General features: G+C 39.1%; 1 protein-coding gene across 1 annotated transcript in view; it reads left to right on the top strand.

The window, feature by feature from the left end:
* Positions 1–8,764, top strand: part of fbxl4 (F-box and leucine-rich repeat protein 4) — a 120,545-nt gene extending 111,781 nt beyond the window's left edge. Inside the window, exon 9 of the mRNA XM_043685505.1 lies at positions 8,646–8,764. Within this exon, the coding sequence (XP_043541440.1) occupies positions 8,646–8,731 (86 nt within the window). The 3' untranslated portion in view covers positions 8,732–8,764. The remainder of the gene's footprint in view (positions 1–8,645) is intronic.
* Positions 8,765–19,862: the final 11,098 nt, after the last annotated feature.

Genomic DNA, 19,862 nt, shown 5'->3' with positions numbered 1-19,862 from the left:
CCCTGCCAAGCCCTTCAACCAACTTCTGAGGTGCATCCTAACCATAGCTCCAGACAAAAGAAGTCAGAAATGCCTCTTCCTAATTTAACTAAGAGCCATGTTCTGCTTCCAATTCCAAGCCTCTTTTGGGGGAAAGTCTACAACTTCATAAAAGTGGCAAAGACCCAAAGCAAGAGATTTTCTACCCTGGTGTTTCTTAGAGAAAAAAAAGTCAGGAACATTGACACTTTAAAATTTTCTACAGCTTAGTCTGTGTGCATCTTCAGTCAGGTACAGCACACTATTATAATAGTGAAATACTGTGGATGATGGAAATCTAAAAGCTGGAAATGCTCAGCAGATCAGACAGTGTTTGTGAAGAGAGCTTATGCTTTCTGTTATTGAAACTGACCTGGTGAAAGGTTATTGAGCTGAAAAGTGAAATGTGTTTCTCTTCACATTTGTGAAGAGCCAGACAAACTGAGTATTTCTAGAATTTTCTGTTTTTATTTCATACAATTTCCTGTTGGGGAAAATGAAACAATCAAACTCCAGCACAGATGTGTTAACTGTATTTTATACCCTAAAACTATTTGTCTTTAGTTGGTGGTGGCATGCAAACATTTGGTCCAAAAATATTGAGATCTTAATGTCATAAAATACATTGGAATGGTAATATATAAAGGGCAGAGAGGCAAGAGTTTTTCAAGGATGCCTGGGAAAATGTTTATGATTAATATATTCTGGCTCAGTGAGGAAATAGCATTACAGAATCTGGTTCTGGGAATGAGCTGGTTAAAATGGATCAGTAACAAGTGGGAACATTTATGTAATAGTGCTGGCCATAGTATCATAACGTTTAGGTTAGCGGCTGAAAGTGACAAGAGCCAATCTAAATTAAAAATACTTGATTGGTGGAAGAGCAATTTCAGTAGTGTGCGAAGAGGTCGGATCCAAGTCATTAGAATCAAACATTGAACAACGGATTGTTTTTAGATAGAGCTAAGGTACAGTCAAGGTGCATTTCCTTGAGATTGAAAGATAGACAATCAGTTCCAGAGCTCCCTGGATGATGGAGCAGTGATAACACACACATGAGAGATATCAGTTTGAAAATGAGTACGAACGATGCTGAATATAGGAAATTCAGAGTGCAGATATAAAATGAAAATTAGAGAGGCAACAAGACTGAAAAATACCCAGTAGCTAATATCAAAGGGAATCCAACTTTCTTTTCAGGCATATCAATGACAAAGTGTAGAAAAGGGAGAGGTAGGCTGATTAAGAATTGAAAAAGAAATATGCATGGCGGAAAAGAACATGGTTGAGGCATAAAGTGCATATTTTATGTCTTTACTAAGAAAGAAAATGGTACTAAAATCATAATTATAGTGGAAGTAGTTGATGATATGGGCTAAAAGCAATAGGGTGTTAGAAAGGCTAGCTGAAATTAAAATTGATAAGTCATCAAAACCAATGGAAGCCAGAGGAAATGTATCCAAGGTTACTAACGGAAGTAAGGGAAGAAATTGTGGAGGCTGGAACTTTGCTTTGTAGATATTGGGATGTTTGCAAAGGATTGGAGAATTGTAAGTTCATACCTTTGATCAAAAAGAGTGAATGATCATCTTATCAACTATAGTCCAGTCTATTTATCTCAATGATGGGAAAGCAATAACTCAGGACACAATTGATGGATATTTCGTCATGTGAGAATCAAATAGAGAAAGCCAATTTGTTAAAAACAAAGTATATTTAACTAATTTGATTGAGAGTCTTGATGAGGTAACAGGGTTGATAAAGATAATGTGGCGCACAGTGACTTCCACATGGCATTTGATAAAGTGCTATGTAATGGGTTTGGGTAGGTACGTAATGAAGTTCCCCATGGACTGATGTTAGGAGTACTGCTTTCCTTGATCTAGATGAATGACATAAATGTGTGTGTATAAGGAACAAATTCAAAATTCGCAGATGACACAAAATTTGGAAGCTTTGTGAACTACAAAGAGGATTGTGATACACACCAGGAGGATATAGGATGATTAAATGTGTTAATATGTGGTTGATGAAAATTTGTGCAGAGAATTGTAAAACAGTTTAACAGGAAGAGCAAAGAGGCAATGCAACGTTGAAGGATGTAATTCTGAAGTGATTGCAGGAATGTAAAAAATGGGTAGGGCAGATTGTATGAGTAGGTAGGAAATATTAGACTCCTGGGCTCTGTAAACAGGGATATAGAGTACACAAGTAAGAAAAACATAGTGTGCTTTTATAAGTAACTGGTTTATCCTCAACTGGAGGGCAATTCTGGGCACCAGACTTCAGGAAAGACATGAAGTCTTTAGTATTCAGAAAGAATTTACCAGATTCCTGGGATGAGGGACTTCATTTATGTGAAAAATTTGGAGAATCTGGAATTGTCTTTGAAGAAAAGGATGAGAGGAACTTTGGTAGAGGTGTTCAAAAAAATAAGCGACCAGATTGCGTGAAAGGGAAAAAGGAAAATCTCTGACAGAAAGGGTCACAAGCCAGTGGACACTGATATAAGGTGAAAGCAAATGAACTAAAGGCAACTTGAGGTGAGTCTTGTACAGTAAATGGAAAGGCATTTTGAAATGTATTGTTAAGAGTTTATGATGAAAGTAAATTTAACTGGGGCTATCAAAAGAGAATTGAATAAGATCTTAAAACAATATCAGTTGTCATGCTACAGAAAATAGGTAAGGATTGAGACTAAGAGATCTGCTCTTGAAAGGCAATGGCACAATCAAGAGGGACCAAGTTGAGTTGTTTGCTGCTGAAACGTAGAATGGGTATAATGTGATTGAATATGGGTATGCTTATTCTGCCCTCTCTGTTGTGACGTTTAACTACTGGCAGCAGTTCAGATGTATGGAATGCTACCCAGAGCTGGTGGATGCTGCTGGTACTGCAACTACCTGCTCAATTAAATGCCCCTCACCACCAAGTTTGTCCATGGTGGTGGGCATTAAATTCAATCCATTAACTCCATTTTTCTTTCTCTCCCCAGATGTTGCCAGGTCTGCTGGGTGTTTGCAGCACACTTTGTTTTCATATTAGCTCTTCCACTTTGCTCTCTTAAAACCTCAATTTAAGGAATGAGTAGTAACTTCTTGGCCTTTTGTATATCCTGTGTTAATTGATTTTTTTCCTCAATCACTTATAAGACATAGGAGTTGGAGTAGGCCATTCAGTCCATCAAGTCTGCGGATCATTCAAATAGATCATGGCTGATCTGATAATCTTCAACTTTCCACTCTCCTACCATTACCTCATAACCGTTGATTACTGATTAAAACTCTCTCAGGCTTGAATACACTTTATAATCCTGCATTCTGTGGTAAAGAATTCCACAGATTCACAACCCTCTGAGAAAAGAAATTCCACCTCACCTCTACTGTAAATATGAGACCTTCATTTTGAGGTTATGCCCTCTGCTTCTGTACACACCTACACAGGGAATCAATCTTTCTGCATCAACCATTTCAAGTCCCCTAAGCATCTTCTATGTTTCAATAAAGTTGCCTGTCATTCTTCCAGGTTTCAATGAGTAGAGGTTTAATTTCTCCTGCCAAACCGTTTTGCCATTCCTGGCATAAGCCTAGTCAACCTTTTCTAATCTGCCTCCATTTCCAGTATATACTTCCTTAGACAAGGGGCTGAAAACTACTCACAGTATTCTAGCTGTGATATGATTAGTGCCTTGTATAATTTTAATAAAACCTCCCAATATTTATACACCATTCTCTTTGAAATAAAGGCAACCATCCGACTTGCCTTCCTATTACCCACTCAATGAACTTGGATGCTATCTTTTTGTGAATCATGCATCAGTAGTCTCAAATCCATATTTTCCATATCTTTCTGCAGTATTTTGCAATTTAACTGATATTCAAGTCATCTATTCTTCCTGCCAAATGCTTAATTTTGCTTTTTTTTCCACATTTTATTATATTCTACCTGTTAAGTTTTTGGTTATTCACTTAACCTGACTGTATCCCTCTGCCGACTCTTTGTGGCATCCTCACCACTTGCCTTCCCACTTATTTTTGTGTCATCAACAAACTTGGCTATAGTACATTAACCTTCCTCATCCAAGTCATTAACACGTGTTATACATAATTGTCACCCCAGAGCTAATCCCTGCAGCACTTCACTATTTACAGGTTGCCATCCTGAAAACGTCCTCTGATCCCAACTCTCTATCTTCTATTGATTTTTCAATCCTCTATCCATACTAACATACTACCTCCAACACCATGGACTATTATCTTATTAAGTATCTTAATATGTGGTACCTTATCAAGTGACTTCTGAAAATCCAAATATATTATTTCCAACATAATTTCTAAGCCCTACCTGGATAGTTAATTCTCCTGTTTTGAGTCCATTTATTGTAACCTCAAATTAAATTGCACCTTAACTGGTCACTGACCAAGGCTCATTTAAATAAAATAAGCTCCTGTAGCTTCAATGTATGTACAAAATAACCAGTTGATGCCTTGCAGGAGATATCTTCACCTATTTCAATGCATTTGCTAACCAAACCAGCCAGCTGAATGCCAGTGAGACAACACTTAACATTTAAGTAAACTGTTCAAAAGTTATCCAGTGCCGTCAATACATTCGCAGAACTGCCTGTTGAATTCTGGGTATTTAGTATTAGGAGCCACATGATTAGAAAATACAATTATCTGAGTAGCAAAGCCAAAAATATATCTAAATAGCAAATAGCAGTTCACCATGGAGAGGTGGACTTCAAAACAGCAACAGAAAAAAAAAATACACATTATCTGACTGAGAAAACATGTAGGTTTGGAAGCTAAGTTTTTGAATAAATTGGGACAACATGGAATCCACTTTGCCTTATGACACATTCTGTACTGCCCACTGCCAAGAAAAGGGAGAGCTAAGAGTTAAACCCAAATCTGTAGATGGAAAATTCTGATGGAGGCTGTTAATGTTCCTGCAGATGCAAATTAATCTAAACTGTCACATGGGAAGTGGCATTTTGCTGTTTCCTACAGTATGTATATTTCCCAAAGGTTTTGTTTTTTTAAAGCTTTTAAATGGAACAGTGTTTTGCCCCAAAATAAATAGATATAATTATCTCCATTTGTATTTCGAGAGCACCCAGTCAAATTTAATAACCGTTAACTTCAGAGTTGTATATGTGTGTTGTAGGGAGAAAGAATGCTTTCTATCACTGAGAGCAAACTGCGGAGAGCAACTTGTAACCCACTTGCAAAGAACATAATTGTAATAAAGTCTAGATGCGAGGGGAAATGAATAAAATGTTGTAATTATTATAAACAAAATAAAATCACATGCTGCCTCTAGCCAATATGAATTGGTCATTTTTGTTATATTTTGTTATAAATGAAGACTAATTGATGTGAATTTAATATTTGACAAAATAATAGAAATCAGATTTATTTTGGTGATCGTATATATTCCATTTGTTTGGAACATAATTTTGGGAAAAAAAGAAAATGCCTGAACATTTCTTCCAAAACATGTCAAAGTATTACACATGCAACAAATCAATTTAAAGTTAGCATCCATCTGAACTGTTTCATCAGACAGACAGGGATTGGTTTAAGATTTTATCCAAATAAATATATTGGCAATGTATTTCTCCATGCTGCATTTCATCGAAGTGTCATTAAATTGTGTAATTTATACTACAGGTTCAGCAATAATGCAAAACAATTTCTGAATAATGCTGATGCTAAACTTAAAGTGAAGGCACAACTCAACCTAAGTTCAAAGAGGAAAGACTTCCAGAGAAAGTGCTTGACACTGCACAAAGCATAAACCTAGCATGATATCTAAATGGTTTTTAAAAGGAATTTGAGATCCATTAGATTCCCACTGCATTTTAATCCCACCTGACATTGAAACCACTGCTTAACTGAGTCTCACATGCCATGTTAAGGAATCAGGGTAGGCCATGACACTGGATTTATAATCTTCTTACACCATAACTTTAGTAACCCTGTGGAACAAAATCACTTGGCTCTGATTTTGTAATTATGAGTATTGTTTGGGCAGACTTACTCACTTAAGAATCATGGCAAATAGTATCAGTTCTCTTAAATAACAAAAAACTTCAAATACAAACAGGAATTGCTGGAGAAACTTAGTAAGTCTGGTAACATCTGTGGAGAGAAAACAAAGTTAACAGTTCAAGTCCAGTGACCTGCCTTATAACACCTTTAGCTGAATTAAATAATCAGGTTAGATTCCCTACAGTGTGGAAGCAGTCCCTTCAGCCCAACCAACCCTCTGAAGAGTAACTCACCCAGACCCATCTCTTTCTGACAAATGTACCTAACACTATGGGCAATTTGGCATGGCCAATTCACCTGACCTGCACATCGTTGGACTGTGGGAGGAAACTGGAGCACCCAGAGGAATCCCACGCAGACACAGGGAGAATGTGCAAACTCCACACAGACAGTCACCCAGGGCTGGAATCGAACCTGATACCCTGGTGTTGTGATGCAGTAGTGCTAACCACTGAGCCACCATGCTTCCCACCCCTAGGGCCCAAACAGGAATATTATAATACAATATCTGATAATGAAGCACATAACAAGACATTAGAAAAGATCATCCAAAGAGATTGGTCAGAGGTAAGTTTATGAAGTATCCTAAAAGAGGAAAGAGAGAAACAGGTTTAGGAAGAAATTCCAAAGTTGGGGGCCAAGCTAAGGAAAGCACAGCTACCAGTGTTGACAGATTTTAGCTTAGGATTCTCAAGAAGCTAGATTTTGATGGTTTAAGGGCTAGAAGAGAATACATAATAGTGAGAGGTGACAGCAAGGAGCAATTTCAAAACAAGATGGAGAGTTTTCAAGTTACAGCATTGCTTAATCAGAAACTAGGTTACATCAATGAGCAGATGGGTGATGTGCAAAGATGGACAGTGAGCAAGTTAATACACAGGCAGTAGCATTTCAACTGACCTAGTTTACAAGTACTAAAAGTTAGGGCTCACCACAATAGCATTAGAATAATTAAACTTGGAGAACAAAGGCATATATTGAAGTTTTAGTGGCAGATGCGTTAGGCAGGTCACTAATCAGATCATTATTGAATATTCAAGAAATCTTCTTTCACACCTACAACAAAGCAATTTTGAACACCATCAGTAATATTTCACCAACACTATCAAAGCACAGAAAACTGATAATGAATAGGGCTGATATGTCTGATTCAGCAGGATTCTAATGGTACTTTCTGCCAGAAGACATGTTAGTTCATTGAATTTATGATTTGATTTGATTTATTATTGTCACATGTACTTAAGTACAGTGAAAAGTTTTGTTTTGTGTGCAGTACAAGTAGATCATAATGTACAAAGATCATAGGGTGAACAGATTGAGGAATACAAAGTTATGGCTCCAAAGAAGATGCACAAAAAGCAAGATCAACATTAGATTTGAAATTTGAGAGTTCCATTCAGAAGTCTAGTAACAGCGGGGAAGAAGCTGTCCTTGAAACTGTTGGTATATGTGTTTAAGCTTTTGCATCCTATGTCTGATGGAAGAGGTTGGAAAAGATTATAACCAGGGTGGGAGGCATCTTTAATGATATTAGCTGCCTTTGAGAGGCATCAGTAAGTGTAGATGGTGTTGTAACTTGTTACAATCCTTTGGGGATGTTGAGTCTAGGAGTTGGTAAGTTATGTTGGGGTTGTACAGAACATTGATGATGCTTCTTCTGCAGTACCATGTCCAGTTCTGATTGCCCTTTTATATAAATGATATTATTAAGCTATAGAGGTTTCAGAAGAGATTTACCAGGATGTTGCCAGGTATGGAAGGTTTGAGTTATAAAGAAAGGCTTGATGGGCCGGGACATTTTCACTGGAGTATAGGAGGTTGAGAGGTGACCTTATAGAGGTCTATAAAATCTTGAGAGATATTGATAGGGTTAAGGGTAGGTGTCCTTTTCCTAAGATGGGGGATTTAAAAACCAAGGGGCATATTTTTAAGATGAGAGAACAGATTTTTCAAAACGATTTGTGGGCAATTTTCTTTACACAGATGGTGATTCACATGTGAAATGAACTTGCTGAGGAAGTGGTGGATGCAGGTACAGTTACCATGTTTGAAAGATACTTAGATAAATACATGAATAGGAGAGATTTGGAGGATATGGGCCAAGAGCAGGCAGGCGGGACTAGTTTAGTTTGGTATTATGTTTAGCACGAACTGTTTGGACCAACGGGTCTGTTTCTGTACTATATGATTCTATGACTATGTTTAAGGACAAAATCTGGTTGGTATCTGCCACAATACTCCACCAGGACAACTGTCCATCTTTTCCATCAGATGCAAGCGAGAGTAAATCTTCTACATGTCATTTCTTTATGACTCCAATAACTGAACTATCTCTTCTTTCAACGATGACACTGAGATAAAATAAACAAACTAACCTTCAAATTAAGACTCCAGCCTGAATCGTTGTTTCATCAAATCATTAAAACAGAGGATCTCTATAGTGCAGAAAGAGACCATTTGACCCATCTGGCCTGCACCACTCTTTGAAGAGCACCCCCTAACACATCCCCAGACTCTTAATTGGGTTTTTTTTTTAACCACAGCTAACCTATACATCCTTGGACACTACAGGTCAATTTCTGGCATGGCCAATCCACCGAATCTGCACATTCTTCGACTGTGGGAAGAACCAGAACACCCAGAGGAAACGCATGTAGGCATGGAGAGAGCGTGCAAACTCCACACAGACAGTTACTCGAAGTTGGTATCAAACCTGGGTCCTTGGCGCTGTGAAGCAATGTGATATGCTTTGGATGATTCAACTGGAAATACAAACAAGGTATTCTTGCTTCAACATAACTCATTGATTCCGAGCACCTGAATAATTTATGTTGCTAATAGTGTTTATTTCCTGGTTATCCCATGGTAAATCTTTGATGCTTACCATTAAGTGGATAAAGTTATTGAATGTTACTATTTACAGATACAAGCAAAGTCAGAAGTTTGATAAGCAGTTTACAATGGACCACTTTTTAAGTAATGTCAACAATCAAGCATAATGCCATTCTCCATCAGCTCTCCCGCCATTAGTTCCAACAGTTACTTCCATTGACTCCAATAGTGACGAGTCTTCTACAGTCTCATTCAAGCAACCTTCCATTGCTTTAAATAATTCCAATACTTTAAATGTTGATAAAACAATTTTCATTATATGTTAATAAGAATAGATCTAAAAAAATACATATCAGGAATGTAACCCAATTCATGTTACCTATTTTCTTATGAGGAGCTTGTTTTTAAATTTGGGCATGATTTTGTTAGCATCCCATTCTTGGCAGCACCATACACACACTAAACTAAGAATGGCTGTACCTGTATGTTTGTAATGCTCTTAGATCATTTTTCCTGAATTTTGTTCGGAATTTAGTCTGGAAAAAATATATTTCAAAAGTAATTATTGGTGTGTGATCAGACTGACCTTTAGCAAGTCTAACTTTTGTTGAGATAAGTTAGCCTTTCCAGTCACCTGCACTGTTACTTGATTGTTCAACTTGCAAAGAACATATACAGGGAGAAAGTGAGGACTGCAGGACTGGAGATCAGAGTCAAGAGTATGGTGCTGGAAAAGCACAGCAGGTCAGGCAGCATACGAAGGGCAGGAGAATCGATGTTTCAGACATAAGCCCATCAGGATGAAGGGCTTATGTCCGAAATGTCGATTCCCCTGTTTCTCGGATGCTGCCTGACCTGCTGAGCTTTTCCAGCATCATACTCTCGAAACAGAACATACATACTCTCAATGAAGATTCAGCATGCACTCTCAACACCAACTCAAAATTTAAATTTACTCTTCCTAAGGGTTTTGAGACCACATTAGACTTGAGCCTTATCCCACCTTGTGTATTATCAAAAAAGCCAAATGAAGCATTTTGTACAATTGCTTTTCCTAATGGAACAACCTTAATATTTATCCTTCAATGTTTTGATAAGTCATCTAATGTGGTGTTTTCATGAATGATTCATTTGTTAGAAGTTGGCTGAATCCAATCCTTCACTTTCCCATGAATCAAGTATTTTCTTAACAATTGTGAGATTATTTTACAAATTGGACAGACAAAATATTGTTTTCTTCATTTAAGCCATCCATGTAAGTACCTGGGCAGTGTTTGACTTTTCTGCGTAGATTGCTTAAGGACAGCAAGTTTATTTTGCGGCTGTGCTCTTACTTTACTTTCTGAGTATGCTTGTTTCAGTTCACATTTGATGAATGAGTAAATATTTGGGCTGCAACTGTCATATTCTTAACCAACAAGTGCCTGTGAAAGAGATATTGGAAAATTCTCCATTGTACCCACATACAAGTGTAGTTGCATTGTTCACTTGAGATTATAGTTCAAAGTTTGAGAAGGTGCAGTAGAATTGACATCCACATAAATCTTTTTTTCTCTGGCAGTCCCTTAGGGTCAAATATGATTTGCTTCTACTGTGGGGGTTGGTGGGGGAGCAGGGACGGGATGGGGGCGTAGGTTTTGTGGTGCCTGAATAGTCCAATCCTAGTGCCACAGACTTATCAGCCAAAGCTGAGTTGTGTGGTGTTTGAGGAGGCAGATATATGGGCCACCCTGGATTCTGTGTGCCCTTTGCTTAGGGAGTCTTTCAGGATGTCCCTGTGGTGTTTCCTCTGCCCTTTTTATGATCGCTTACTGTTGTAGAGCTCAGAGTAGAGAACTTATTTAGGGACACTTTGTCAAACATGCAGACAATGTGGCCCACCCATCACATCTTGTTGTGCATGGCCAGTGCCTCAATACTGAAGATACTGGCCTGGGAGAGGATGCTCATGTTGGCAAGCTTATCTTACCAGTGCATATATAGGATTTGGGGAAGGCAGAGCTGGTGATACCTATCGAGGGATCCGAGGTATCCACTGCACATAGTCCATATTTCTGATGTGCGCAGGAGGGTGGGGAACATGGCTGCTCTGCAGGTCATGAAGTTGATGCTGGGTCTGAGATCTCAGACATTGAACATTTTCTTCCTTGGCATCCAAAGGCTGCACTAATGTATTAGATTTGATGTTCGATTTTATTGTCAATGTCTGCTCACATAAAGCAGAAGCTCCTGAGGTATGCAAAATGATCCTTGTTGTCCAGGGGCTCATCATGGATTTTGATAGTCAGTGACAGTATTTCATTGCAAGAGTGAGCTGGTAGAGAAACTTTGTTTTCAAAATGTTTAGTCTGAAGAGCATTCCCTCATACCCCTCATTGAATGCATTGATGATGATGTGTATGTCGACCTCCAAATGCATGTACATGTCAGTGTTCACTACATAAGGCAGCTCGATGACAAAAGCTGGGTAACTTTGGTTCTGGAAGAAAGTGAGGACTGCAGGTGCTGGTGAATCAGAGTCGAAAAGGGTGGCGCTGGAAAAGCACAGCAGATCAGGAAGCATTTGAGGAGCAGGAGGATCGATGTTTCTGGCATAAGCGCTTCATCAGACCAAAACATTGACTTTCCTGCTCCTCTGATGCTGCCTAATCTTGGTTTTGGTCTGGAGGCACCAAAAGTTTCTGTTTCCTGCTCAGTCTGTTGGTTAGCTCACTCTGATGGAGAGCTTCATAGAGATGGGGTGGAGTGTTGTGGCAAGGAAGGTAGAGAAAAGCAATGGTTTGATGATACAATCCTGTTTGCACTCATATTGATGTATGGCGGATACATTGACTCGCAGGTCTTCAAGAAGTAGGTGAAGAATGGTGATGCATTTCACTGGGCAGCCAGATTTGAGGATTTTCCACAAACCCTCCCAAATTGTTAGAGTCAAAGACTGCTGTCTTCAGTGATTGGTGCTGTTAATCTTGGATTTGTCATGCACTGAAAATCTTGAATGTATTCTGAACTTGTCAAATCTTTTTGGGTTTAAAACTATTGCAGATTGAGTCCACTCAATCTTATCTTCATTGAACTCAATTGTATTATGTGTTTGTTCTTGTCTAATTCTCATTAGGTTCCAAAATGGAATATTACTTAACCTGTTTATTGTTGCTTTGCATTTCTTTGAAATTTGCAGGTTATCCCAGTTTGATCAAATTGTATGAAAGCAAGAATTATAAGAGGTGGATCAATCAAGATGCAGAATGTATTCTTTCCATACACTTAAAGGTATGGGGAGTGTTGCTGAACAAAGAGACCTTGGAGTGCAGGTTCATAGTTCCTTGAAAGTGGAGTCACAGGCAGATAGGATATAAAAAGGCGTTTGGTATGCTTGCCTTTATTGGTCAATGCATTGAGTATGGGAGTTGAGAGGTCATGTTGTGGCTGTGCAGGACATTTGTTCAGTCTTTATTGGAATACTGCATGCAATGCTCGTCTCCCTGCTAAATGGAAGGATGTTGTGAAACTTGAAAGGTTCAGAAGAGATTTACAAGGATGTTGCCAGGGTTGGAGAGTTTGAGCTATAGCAAGAGGCTGAATAGACTTGAGCTATTTTCTCTGGAGTGTCGGAGGCTGAGGGATAACCTTATAGACATTTATGAAATCAAGAGGGGTATGGATAGAATAAATAGACAAAGTATTTTCCCTGGGCGAGGGAGTCCAAATCTAGAGGGCATAGAGTTTTAAGGTGAGAGGGGAAACATTCAAAAGGGACCTAAGAGGCAACTTGTTCACACAGAGGGTGGTGTGTTTATGGAATGGGCTGCCAGAGGAAGTGGTGGAGGCTAGTGCAATTACAACATCTGGATGTTTATATGTATAGGAAGGGTTTGGAGGGATATGAGCCAAGTGCTGCCAAATGGGACTAGATTTATCTAGGATGTCTGGTTTGCATGGACCAAAGAGTTTGTTTCTGTGCTGTATATCTCTATGACTCTAAGTCAAAAAATAGTTAGTTGCTAAAAGTATCCTATTTATTGTGTATTCCAAATAGAAATGCAATAGACTGGCTTAATCTTGCTATTCATGATTGATCCTTGGGTTCATTCTAAGACTGGACTAGGTAATGCCTCAGTTTTGAAAGATTCTCTATTTTTCCCTCTTTATGTAGTGCATAGAACATTGAACATAGGACAATCCAGCACAGAACAGGCCATTCGGCTCTTGATGTTGCGCCAATCTGTGAACTAATCTAAGCCCATCACCCTACACTATTCCATCATCATCCATATGCTTATCCAAGGACTGTTTAAATGCCCATAATGTGGCTGAGTTGACTACTTTGGCAGGCAGGGCGTTCCATGCCCATACTACTCTCTGACTAAAGAGCCTCCCTCTGACATCTATTTTAAATCTATCACCCTTCAATTTGCAGCTATGCCCCCATTTGTGAGCAGATGTCATCATCCTCAGAAAAAGTATTTCACTGTCCACCCTATCTAATCCTCTGATCATCTTGTATGCCTCTATTAAATCCCCTCTTAGCCTTCTTCTCTCCAATGAGAACAGACCCAAGTCTCTCAGCCTTTCCTCATCAGACCTTCGCTCCAGACCAGGCAACATCCTGGTAAATCTCCTCTGCACCTTTTCCAATGCTTCCACATCCTTTCTGTAATGGGGCAACCAGAATTGCACACAATACTCCAAGTGAGGCTGCACTAGCGTTTCATACAATTGCAGCATGACGTTACGGCTCCCAAACTCAGTCCCTCTACCAATAAAATTTAACACGCTATATGCCTTCTTAACAGCACTATCAACCTGGGTTGGCAACTTTCAGCGATCTATGTACATGGACACCAAGATCCCTCTGCACATCCACAGTACCAAGTATCTTTCCATTGACCTAGTATTCTGCCTTCCTGTTATTCTTTCCAAAATGAATCAGCTCACATTTATCTGCATTGAACTCCATTTGCCACCTCTCAGCCCAGTACTGCAGTTTTTTCAAGTCTCCCTGCAACCTACAACATTCTTCCATAATGTCCACTACTCCACCGACTTTAGTATCATCTACAAACTTACTAACCCATCCATTTATGCCTACATCCAAGTTGTTTGTAAAAATTACAAACAACAGATAGGGGTCAAATTTGGGATAGGAGTCCCAAAACATGATAGTAGATGGGGAAGATCTTCAAGAAGTGTTGCTGTGCTTGCTTTTCCTCACCTCTCTTCACTTATCCTTCTCTGCCCTCCTTGTAAACTATAATAAGCTGCCTATTTTCCTCAGATATCCATTCTCACACTGATGTAGTAATTATATATTACCAAATACTTGATTGCTGTTTTAAACTAGAGTCAAAAAGTGTGACGCTGGAAAAGCACAGCCAATCAGGCAGCATCCGATGAGCAGGAGAGTCAACATTTCGGGCATAAGCCCTCATAAGAAATGTGGGGAGGGGCCCAAAGGAGCTGAGAAATAAATAGGAGGGAGAGCTGAGGCGAAGGTAGCTAGGAATGAAATAGGTAGATGAAGGTCGGGTGATGGTGATGGTGATAGATTGGAGGGTGGAGCAGATAGGTGGGAAGGACAATGGACAGGTCGGATAGTGCAAGAGGGTGGTGCCAAGTTGGATGGTTAGATCTGGGATAAGGTGGAAGGAGGGGAGATGAGGAAACTGGTGAAATCGACATTGATTCAGTGTGGTTGGAGGGTCCCAAAGTGGAAGATGAGGTGTTCTTCCTTCAGTTGTTGGGTGGCTAGGATTTGGCGGTGGAGGACTGCTGTAGATCTCTCCTAGGACACTTCAAAACATAAAATACCCTGATACTGTACATGGGTTCTAAGCAAACTGTTGCCATCAAACTTGTATTGACCTGTTTCATCAGAACTCTCTTGTCCATACTTGATCACATGATATTTTTATTCATACATGGGATGTGGGTGTTGCTGACTGGACCAACATTTATTGCTCATCCCTGAATGCCTAATGAACTGACTGGCTTGTTAGGGCCATTTCAAACAACAAGTAAGAGTCAACCATATTGATGTGAGCCTGTAATTACATGTAGGCCAGACCAGGTAAAGATTATAGATGTCCTTCCCTGAAAAACATTTCTGAATCAGAGATGGGAATTTACAACAATTCACTTATAGACTTCTATAAGGTCACCCCTCAGCATTTGCCAATACAAGTAAAACAAAGGCTGAGGGGTGACCTTATGGAGGTTTATAAAATCATGAGGGACATGGATAGGATAAATAGACAAAGTCTTTTCCCTGGGGTGGGGGGGAGTCCAGAACTAGAGGGCATAGGTTTAGGGTGAGAGGGGAGAGTGACCTAAGGGGCAACTTTCTCACACAGAGGGTGATATGTGTATGGAATGAGCTACCAGAGGAAATGGTGGAGACTGTGCAATTACAACATTTAAAAGGCATCTGGATAGATATGTGAATAGGAAGGGATTTGGGCCGGGTGCTGGCAGGTGGGACTCGATTGAGATGGGATATCTGGTCAGCAAGACAAGTTGGACTGAAGGGTTTGTTTCCATGCTGTACATCTCAATGACTCTATGACTCTATGATAATCATTACATGGCCAGCTACTAAAAGATAAGCTTTTAATATCAAGTTTTCATTGATTCAAATTTCATCATTAGCCATGTGGGATTCAAACCCGCTGTATCCATAGAACATTAGCCTGCAGTCTCTGGATTATGAGTCCAGTGGCAATATCACAATGCCACTGCCTCCCTTAGAATTTAATACCTCCTGTCAAAGATTGGGTGGTTCTTTAATTTTAATGTACTTCATTTTGACTCAGAGTTCTGATTATTCCCAACTCACAGTGAGACATTTTTAAAAAAGTATTGGGTTGTTGGCATCATTGACAAACCTGATGTTTTATGTTCACATCCAATTACTGTAAGATAATGATGGTGGTTATCTTCTTCTTTAATCATTGTAGTCCATGTGGTGAAAGCACTCAAATAAAGTTGTTCCAGGATCCAGAAAGCAGAAAAGAATGCTGATATTATTCAGAAGTATCAGAGTGTCTGAGTTGGTGGGGATCTTGGATATGACAGTGATTACAATGCATCTACTAACATTGCACTGTAGATAGGAGAGGCTGAAATGCTTTGGTGATAAGTACCAAAGAAATCCTGGTGAATTGCTGTAGTGAAATCTGTAGATAATTAATTATGCAGATAGGATGTGCTATAAGTTAATGTTTAAGTTAGTGAGTGGAGTGTTGATCAAGGGGTCTGCTTTATCCTGGATGATATAGAGCTAATTGAGTGTTGTTGCAATTGTACTTATCAGTCAAGTGCAGCGTATTCCAACACCTCCTTATTCAACTCTTGTAGATGATATACAGGCTTTTGGGATTTTGGAACCTTTTGTTGCTCACCTCTTTTGAAATATTAGTATTGTTTTATCTGTACTTTGACATTCCCAACCAGGTGAGATGATCACATGTGACCTCCTCCCAGCCAACTGTTAACTGGCATAAGCAGACTGGTAAACTGCAGACTTTCTTTTTTAAATTGCCTCTCCCTAATTACCCTGGAGAAAGTGAAATTAACCTCCCAGTGGAAGGTTACCTTCTCAAAAAATAGTAATTCCTTTCTTGTTCCGCTGAATGTGGTCTGACTGAAGAATGAAGAGACCTATTTCATTGTTTTGAACCAGTAGAGAGAAGAAGCTAGTGTCTTTGACTACCTACAGTTTGGGGTCAAGACCTATCCCTAATTTAAAGGCAGAGAGGTCTTCTACTAAAACTTCCAATCACTGATCATTGGGAGTGCAGAATGCATTACTGTTTGATTAGTTGGAATTTGACATATTCCACTTCTTCAAATGAGAACCAAGAACTAAGAGTGAAAGTGAATAATCTTTTCACTGAAATTAACCCTTGATCTCCTTTTGTTTCTATTCAATCAACTGTTGAGTCCAATCTCTTGTCAATTTTTGTTTGTTTTCTACACAATTTATATACATTGCAAGTAATATAGACAGCAGACAGCCATCGAGTTAAAACTAAATTGCTGGAATATCTAGTACCTTCCTCACCTTTACATATTAATCTGAAGAAATATATCGGTGCTGTGCAGCACGTCTGTCAGACGCACCATCGGACTGTTTTAACATGAGGATCTGTTAAATCTGAAAAGTGTCTCCACATATGGTTGCATATGATATGTTAACTCCACGTATTTTAATAGAATATTTAAATAAACGATAGAAACTAACCTGGTGCATTTGCCTAAAAGAGTGCAACAATGGGTTGTGTTCAGATAAGTCTGTTTAAAGTTTTAGACAAACAGTAGAGTTCTTATCAATTTATAGAAGACGACCGTTTATTGCAAAGTGTTGCTTCCTAATTATTAAACTAAAAATCGAATGGTTTCAGTTTACATTTAGAACTGGGTTGCAGTCTTGTCACATTTTTTTTTATGTACACATCCCATTTCATGTCGATTTATCCAAAACCCTACTTGGTGCATTTATTCCCCAAAGGGAGGAATTATCACAGCGTGAAGCTACCACCACCATCTCCCATCTCCCCCTCCCCACAAAAAAAAAGAATCTCAAACTGGAACAGGTATCAATTTCGTGTATGTCAGACCCAAGGGGGTCTAGATTGGATTATTCATTGCTGATGGTAAAGTATTAACATTTTGACTTGTGATTGTAATTTGCATTATTTCTTGGGTGGAAATGTTATTATCGATTTATACCTGAAATGTTTAGGGTAGAATTTGAATTGAAATGTTCGAGATGTCCTTTTGGGGGTAGGGAGAGGGCTTGCTCTGAATGTTGTTGTTCTGGGTTATTTCTGAATGAACGTTTAGCCTTACAACTTTCTGACAGTTTAATTTTTATCTATTTTACAAATGATGCAAACTGAAAATTTGATATATCGCTTTAAATTAGTTTTGTAAATCAAAACCTTTACTAAATTATTAAAGAAACTGCTCGGCTTTGAGGTCGGTCGGTGGAATCAGATTGCAATGATTCAATATTTGCAGAAATGGCAGCGCAAAGCTGAAGGAGAAGTTTACATTGATCGGTGCGTCTGTGTCTTCTACAGCGGCCTATTGAACAATCAAGAGACACCTAAACATGCAAACTGGACATTTAGTGTTTTCCAGCAGATACACTGTACTGCGCTGTGTTACAGCTTCATGTTACATTTATCTAAATAATATGCTAACATTCAGGTATATTGCCATCCCTTGCTGGGAAAAGGTTTGCTTGCGCTACAGTGGATCCCTGAGCTTAAATAAAACAAATCAATGTACCCAGAGCGTGTGTACGGGATCTCACTGTCAAAGTAACATGTTTCCTCTCATCTCCTTGATCTCCAAAGTTCTGGAATCACTAATAAAAGTTTCACCATCGGAAGCTTATTCCTTCTCAGAGTTTTCCTGATGAAAAACAATAGCTAATTGAAAGTGATGATTCGGAGATGCAGGTGTTGGACTGGGGTGTACAAAATTAGAAATCGCACAATGCCAGGTTATAGTCCAACAGGATTACTTGGAAGCACTAGTTTTTGAAGCGCTGCTCCTTCATCAGGTAGTTGTGGAATAGGACCATAAGACACAGAATTTATAGCAAAAGCTAGTGCTTCCAAATAAACCTGTTGGACAATAACCTGGTGTTGTGTGATTTTTAACTTTGTATCATTCAGGATTCGCGGCGTGTAAGATGTTCTCACATTGCTGGCAACAGCATGTATGTGAAGCTGTGTTCTTGGATTCTTTTATTTTCTTTAATGTATTTTTTTAAAATACAACCTCTATTTTGTCCTTATATGGTTTTGTGTTGATTATTCATTAAGCAACCTGATGAGAGAGTGGGGGACATGTGACTGAAACAATTCTATTGCCGGTGTTCCCTCCGGCTGAACTTCCTTTGTGTGAGGATTTCAGACCTGACCATTCTTTGATAGTCCATGCCGGGATCGAAATAGACAAATTCAGCAGAAAACTGCAGCAGCTTTCCGCAACATTGGCGTGGACAGGTTCCTGAGACCACGCTCTCAATACTGTGAAGGAAGTGTGCGCCTTGATAATGTTTTTGCGCACCAGGATGTCCCAAAGTGTTTAGCAACAGTGAAGCACTTTTTGAAAGGAGTCGAGATTATTCGTTGGCAAAAAGTCATCTGTTTAAGGGAAAAAGAAGTCGTGACGTGCACTTTAGGCAGAGATGAATGTTCTTTACATCTGATTTTCAGCCTGTCGGTGATAACTTTAGGCATTTGTGTATACAGATTGTCAAATGTCTCAATGCCAGTTACTAATTGCGAATATTCAAGTGGATAAAAACTATATTTGAGATTTATTTTCTAAACTTCCCTCATTCACTATATTTACTTCAACAGGCATTAGCTGTAGGTGCAATATTTGGACTGACTTGCTTTCGCTGTAAACCTCCTCCTCTTGGCGATGGGTTCCGCTGTGCTTTACTGTCCTTGCTCGTCTGCAAAAGGTTGAATGTGACTCCAGTTTGCTCTTTCTAAATTAAATGAACAGCCATTTTGGATGTCTCCATATCCTTTAATGAGTACAATTTAAATCTTTCGTATATATATTTTTAAAAAAAACTCAATCCCCTAGACAGATGTTCCACCGATTTACACGTCCAGCAATTTGGGGTTAGGTAACTACGTTTTGTAATTATCCCGAAAGGGAACTGCGGGAAATATTAAAACCTAGTACAGAGAAATGTATTCATTATCGAAATTATCTATAAATATTGCAGCGAGCGGAAATCAAGGCTGTACAACACAAATGACAGTATCGCAACGTGCAAACATTTTCAAAGTTCAAATTCGATTTGGGAGTTTGAAGTCGGGGGCTAATTCCCAAAGTTAACGTACTGTTCTGCCCTTGATTGAGTCTAACTCGGTTTTGTCCAGTAACTCGAAGCAGAACAGTTTTCACGCTGACCCCGTGGATTGG

This window comes from Chiloscyllium plagiosum, chromosome 3 (assembly GCF_004010195.1).
Source record: "Chiloscyllium plagiosum isolate BGI_BamShark_2017 chromosome 3, ASM401019v2, whole genome shotgun sequence".
Taxonomy (NCBI): Eukaryota; Metazoa; Chordata; class Chondrichthyes; order Orectolobiformes; family Hemiscylliidae; genus Chiloscyllium; species Chiloscyllium plagiosum.
This window is presented reverse-complemented; position numbering and strand designations above follow the sequence as displayed.